This window comes from Vicia villosa, linkage group LG6, assembly GCF_029867415.1.
Source record: "Vicia villosa cultivar HV-30 ecotype Madison, WI linkage group LG6, Vvil1.0, whole genome shotgun sequence".
NCBI lineage: Eukaryota > Viridiplantae > Streptophyta > Magnoliopsida > Fabales > Fabaceae > Vicia > Vicia villosa.
In genome coordinates, this window is record NC_081185.1 from 43,721,930 (window position 1) to 43,728,343 (window position 6,414).

Below are 6,414 nucleotides of genomic sequence, written 5' to 3' on the forward strand. Positions count from 1 at the left end.
TTTGCCATGAATATGAGTCAAAAATCTAAGTCTGCGTACAAAACAGGATCAGTTAGGCCAAGTGATGTTTGGGTGCATTTCTTAGCATGTTCCAAACTTCATCTCAACAACTTCCAAACATCAAAGTTATTCAATCCCATGCCCTCTTCACTACAAGCCCAAAATTGAAGCAAATAGTGAGCCATAGCTAGAGTTATAAGCTGGTGAAGATGGCACCATGGAGGTTTTATGTGGAAAGAACAGCAAGCCAAAGAGTGTTATGGCTGAGCACGTGACATACACTTGCATACTACTCCTATTGCCCATGCATGATTTTGGAACTCAAAGGCCCACCAAAAGCTTACCATAATTACACAACTTGTTCACTATGCTACTTGGCAACACACCATAACAATCATGCACACCACCATATAAAAAGGAAAACCCTTCACACTTTCACCACACACGCTCATTTTCTCATTTTCTCAAAAAACTCTCTCCTCACTCTCTTCTTCCCTCTCTCGATGCTCTCCCTCTCTTCACTTCTAACAGAAAGTTTGTTACACCCATAACAAACTTGTAACCACCACCTTCAACCACCATTAGCAACCTTCATCTTCTTCCTCCACTTTCAACCACCACCAATCACCGCCAGTGCAATCATCTAATCTCCATCATCTCAACCATCACGTTCTCCTCTAACCACCTCACATTCAGACTCTCTCTCTCATCCATGTCTTCATCCTCAAAGCCTCACGGTGTCATCACCATCACCAAGAAGCGTAGCTCGTGGAGCATATTCTTCTCCTTGCAATTCAAGACTCTCTAGGTAAGCCTTAACGCCATCTGCATCCTAGAAGCATGCGATGATTTCATGTGAGATGTCTGCAAGCTTGTGTACGTTACGATATATGTGGTGTTGTATGCACACGTGAGCTTCCTGAAGTTTGATTTAATTTTGAAAGTCTTGATGCTTTTTTTGATGTTTCATTCATGTGTTCAACCGTGATGATTGCTTATGAGTGTATTGATGCTGTTAGACCGAGTTGTGCTTAGATTTAGTGATTTTAGGGTTTCAAAAAATGTCTCCAGTTAGGGAGTTTCAAGAGGAATCATGGAAATCTAAAACCGTATTTGGAATGTACATGAAATTTCGAGTAGGATGGTGGTGTTTTTTTGTATTTCTGGATTTTTGTTGGTGGTTCCGCCGTGCAGTCGTCGGAGAAGACGACCGGAGCTTTGCTCCGGCGTCTGTGTTCTATTCAATAATCTCTCCCTCCGGTTGCCAACGTGTCCTCGTGTCATTGGCTCTCTTTCCCATTCTGTTGCATTTTTGTCCTTTACTCAATGATTAATTGATGTGCTGTGTACCTGTGATTGGTCTAATCTTTCTTCTTTTGTCTTTATTCATTTAAAATTCCCATGACCAATTGATATGCTATTGTTAACACTTGATGTCACGTTACATGTCAATAACCATATGCTAAGAATAAAATCACATGCATGTAAATAGATAAAACATTGCTGAACAACAAATGCAAATAAATAAAATGAAGTAGAAGGTGCAATATTGGGCCACGTGACCTTAGGCCCTATGACACTTCTGAATGTCACCCCTGGATTACTAGTACACCACCACAACGTGATTGGGCCTTAGCACGCTATTTCTTTCCACACCCCCTTGAACGGGCCCAATATTCTGCTGTAAGCTGATTTTAGTCCACACTAACATTACTGTTACACCCCCACCTGTTTAGATTAAATTTTCACTTTAATTTTTGTTCCTTCTTTTACTTTCTAATTTTTTTAAATCAAATAAAAAATGCATAAAATCAATGTGTAGATAGTTTAGATATTGTGAATAATTGATTTGGTTTTTGTTGTTTTCTTTTAATTGTTTTAAAAACCTTTAATAAATCATCTTTTACAATAGGTTTGAATTGTTTTGTTTAATACTTACTTGTAAATAAACTTGTTAATAGACTTATGAATTAATTTTAGCCTCGTTTTTTAGAACTTAATTGATGTATGTGTGTTTGTGAATACCATTTACTTGCTATAGTTCTCAATTTTATTCATCGTATATTGACTTCCCCTTACTTATTCCGTGTATAGTTTTTGTTGTTAATAAATTGTATAGTTCATCATTTTAATTCCCTTGTATAGACAACTTAGACTAGAATTTAGGAATAGTTCCCTTATCATTTTCTTTTTCTTTTCAACTTTTAAAATACTTAATAAATATCGATGAAGATCATACCGTTACTATATTTCATAGTAGGAAAGAAATGATTGGGGTGTAGGCCCCGATGTATGTTCTTTCCTACTTAGCGGAGAAGAAATGATTGAGGTGTGAAGCCTCGATGTATTTCTTAACCGTTATTTAGAGAAACGATTGTGGCGTAGGCCTCGATGTGCATTCTCTAAATATTCACAAAAGAACTCCTTTTTGTACCTCTTCTACTTAGCGGAAAAGAAATGATTGAGGTGTGAGGCCTCGATGTATTTCTTAACCGCTATTTAGAGAAACGATTGTGGCGTAGGCCTCGATGTGCGTTCTCTAAATATGCAAAACAAAACTCTTTTTGGTATGATCTAAGTCACAAACAGATTCCCTTAAAAAACACCAACCAAAAACACTTAAAACACTAATAAATGGTCAGATTTAAAACAAAGTAAGGAAGTGATGCGAGACCTTGTAGTGGGTTCTCGTCATCATGGAATTACCCTAAAAGACACAAACCAATCATCTTTTTTCTTCTTTCTAAGGGCATTGTTATTTCCGCTCGAACGCATCGTAGGCGACCCCTTATGCAAGAGCGCGAACGTTAACTCCGCCCAACTAAAAAACACAAAAACAAACAGAAAATCTTTAGCCGAGCTACGGTAACTCTGATTCCTGAAAAGGATACGTAGGCAGCGGGGTAGGGCCCGTGCGAGTACAATTCTTTATTTTCCCTACATTTTGCATTCATTTCGCATTTAGACATAGACATAGATATACACCCTTTAGATAGAAACAAACATAGGTGGATACCATCGAGTACGATGGGCGTGAGGGGTGCTAGTACCTTCCCCTCGCGTAACCGACTCCCGCACCTAGATTCTCTGGTCGCAAGACCCTGTTCCTTTGTAGGTTTTCTGATATTCCTTTCCCTTATGGGATAAATATATTGGTGGCGACTCTGTTCATTTTTCGCGAGCGTGCGACAACAGTTTGATTATAACGAGGCATGGAAACAATGTTGGGTTGTTCACCAGCAGAGGAGTACAAAGGATCCTTAGGAGGGAAAGGCATCCCTTGAGCATCAACCACAGATTCGACCCACTTAGTATAATCCTCGTAAGTAGCACAAACTCGCTGACCAAAATGTTTCTTATCTCTCCAACAAATACTCTTCCAAGCTTGTACGACTTCTGCCATCTGCCCACTGTCGGTGGCTGAATGATAGAAAATATTCTCAGCAATTTCTGTCTGCTCAGGGGGGCTGATAAAAGCATATCTAAATGTTCTCCTAGCCAGGACGGGATTATAGTTGATTCCACCTCTAAGACCCATGAGAGGTACATTTTTGAACTTTCCGCAACTCATAATAACTTCCATGTCATCTAAAGATCTGTTGTGCCAGACAATATCTTTGGCCCTAAGCCCCATAATCCTCTCAGCCCACTTAGATGTGTGCCTATTATCAACGAAAGCACCACGCTCAGGCAAATGTGACCTAAACCAACGATATAACAACGGAGCACAGCATCTAATCAAACCTCCCTTCTGACCACTCTTGTGATGAATGGAGTGATAAATATCCCCCAAAAGTGTAGGAACCGGATTCTGCAGAATGAATATATGAATTGCATTCATGTCAACAAAGTTAGGAACGTTTGAGAACATCATGATACGATAGATACTTAGAGCCAGGATAGCCCTAGACGTGTCCCATTCTTTCGCTTCAGCAGCATCACAACCCCTTTTGACCAGAAACTCCATGCGAAAACCAAGACCTCCTCCCTTCTTGGTGAGATTTGCTTCCACGACCGACTTGCTCAAATAAAGAGCCTTAGCAATTTCAATGGAATCAGGGGCCTTCATGGTGCCATAGTATGGTACTTCCTTCTTTATAGGAACGCCAAGAAATAGGGAATACTCTTCTAATGTTGGAACCAAAAGGTAGTCGGTGAACGTGAAGCAGCGAAGGGAAGGATTATAAAACTGAAGCAAAGTATGAACTCCCTCTTGCTCGTACTTGGTGAACGGCATCTTGAGAAGGCTCAGAATGTACCCATATTTTTCTCGGAAATTGGTTGACTCATCTGGCGTAATCTTCTTTGCTAAACACCCAAGGGAATCCAGATTCGGATCCAAGAAAGAATAAGAGGGGTTGCGTCTACCAGTCTTCATTGGTGGGGCCATGTGTTGGTCGGAGACAAAGCCAAAAGTTCCTGAAAATAAATGAACATGCATGTTAAATGATATGATGGAATGCATTTCATTGGGAGAATCCTAAAGTCTTTTCATTATTTCTTTTCTTTTCTTTTCTTTTTGCAAAAAAAAGTATATACATATTTATTATTTTTTTGGAAATAGATTTTAGGATTCTCCACGAATGAAGTGAGGTGGATGCAATAGCATGATGTGTCATGTGTGTGATGTGGTGAGAGACTGAATGTCCCTCGCAGCTCTGGATATCTGGGTAACACTGAATGTAACAGGTTCAAAATTCCGGCTTCAGATTGCAAAATGGAAATCAGGGTATGATGAAGGCTAGTATCCTGTCCCACCCCAAACTCGCAGGTATGAATTCTAGACACGGACAGGTGGTCCTTAATGGTCACTAGGGTCTACAGTTCCCATGGGGTACAAAGTGTTTGAGGCACCAAGCGTGCCAGACACAGTGTTCCATGAAAGAACCTCGCCCAGTTGTGGTACCCCATGTCAAGCTCGATCGTAGCAAGAGCCACGGGAGTCAACATGAGCATCCACGCTAATCCTATGTGTCACTGGCCTGGGTAGTGGGCCTTTTACCTCACAAAAACCCCCCATCTGCAAAACAAAGCAGAAAAATATGTGGCCCCCACGGGGACCCATAATATAGTCCAGATGCATGATGTGCAAGCAGAAGTAAACATGATATGCAAGCAGGAAATAGACATGATATGCAAACATATACACAAAATGTAAACACATAAATAAACACCCAATAAACAAACAACAAACAAAGGCTAGGATCGACTTGCTTAGGTATCCCCAGCAGAGTCGCCAGCTGTCGCACGCTCGCGAAAAATGAACAGAGTCGCCACCAATATATTTATCCCATAAGGGAAAGGAATATCAGAAAACCTAACAAAGGAAGGAACAGGGTCTTGCGACCAGAGAATCTAGGTACGGGAGTCGATTACGCAAGGGGAAGGTGCTAGCACCCCTCACGCCCATCGTACACGATGGTATCCACCTATGTTTGTTTCTATCTAAAGGGTGTGTACTATGTCTATGTCTATATGCGAATGCATGCAAAAGAAATACGGGGAAAAGAAGGAATTATTTACAAATGTGCTCGTTCAAGCCCCATGACTTGATGCCTACGTATCCTTTTCAGGAATCAGAGCGCCGTAGTTCGGCTCACGATTTTCTGTTTGTTTTTGTGTTTTTCAGTTGGGCGGAGTTAACGCTCACGCTCTTGCATAAGGGGACAGCCTGGGATGCAATAGAGCGGAGATAACAATGCCCTTAAGAAAGGAGAGAAGAGAGAGTTTGAGTGTTTCGAGGAAATCCCTAAGGCAAGGGAAACTCGAGTTACTCTTTGGTTTGTGTCTTTTAGAATTTGGGAACTTACGCCCGAATGGTTCCCTAAAGCAAGGGAGATCCAGGCACTCGAATGATTCCCTAAAGCAAGGGAGATTCAAGCTTCCATTCCCTTTTTAATGATTTTCACTTTTTTATTAATGTTTTTTTTAAGTATTTTCTTTGTATTTTTTAATGGGATTTTACTTGAATATTTGTTAGATGTTTTATGTTGTAAAAGAAAAGGAATGAAAAAGGTGGGGGACTAGCCTAATCTCTAAGCATAATTGTTGATTACTTCTAGTAGAAATGAGGGAGAAGTTACTTTGGTATTTCACAATATAAGAAAATATTCACAAAAGGAAAAGAATTAAAATCTAAACTATTCATAAAAATATATACACAAACAATTGCATCTTATTCATGTTAGAAACTATTTTTGAATTAAAACTAAAAACTATTTATTTTTATCTTTATCAACCAATTAAAAATCAAGGGAAACAACAATTAAAAAAAATTCAATTAAAAGAAAATAAAATTCTAAAAAGTCTCATTAAGTAAAAAATATTTTTTGTCGTTTTTATTTAAGAGAGATTCAATTAATAAGTAAAAGAATATAAAAGAAAACTATTTATTCACAAAATTTATTAATCAGG

The 6,414-nt window shown here is 39.3% G+C and overlaps 1 protein-coding gene across 1 annotated transcript; it reads right to left on the reverse strand.

The window, feature by feature from the left end:
- Positions 1-724: 724 nt before the first annotated feature.
- On the reverse strand, positions 725-4,237 carry LOC131613597 (uncharacterized). The gene is made up of 2 exons (XM_058885251.1): positions 3,194-4,237; positions 725-832 (listed from the first exon to the last, which is right to left on the reverse strand). Exons 1-2 carry the CDS (start codon positions 4,235-4,237, stop codon positions 725-727), a joined length of 1,152 nt encoding a protein of 383 aa, XP_058741234.1.
- Positions 4,238-6,414: the final 2,177 nt, after the last annotated feature.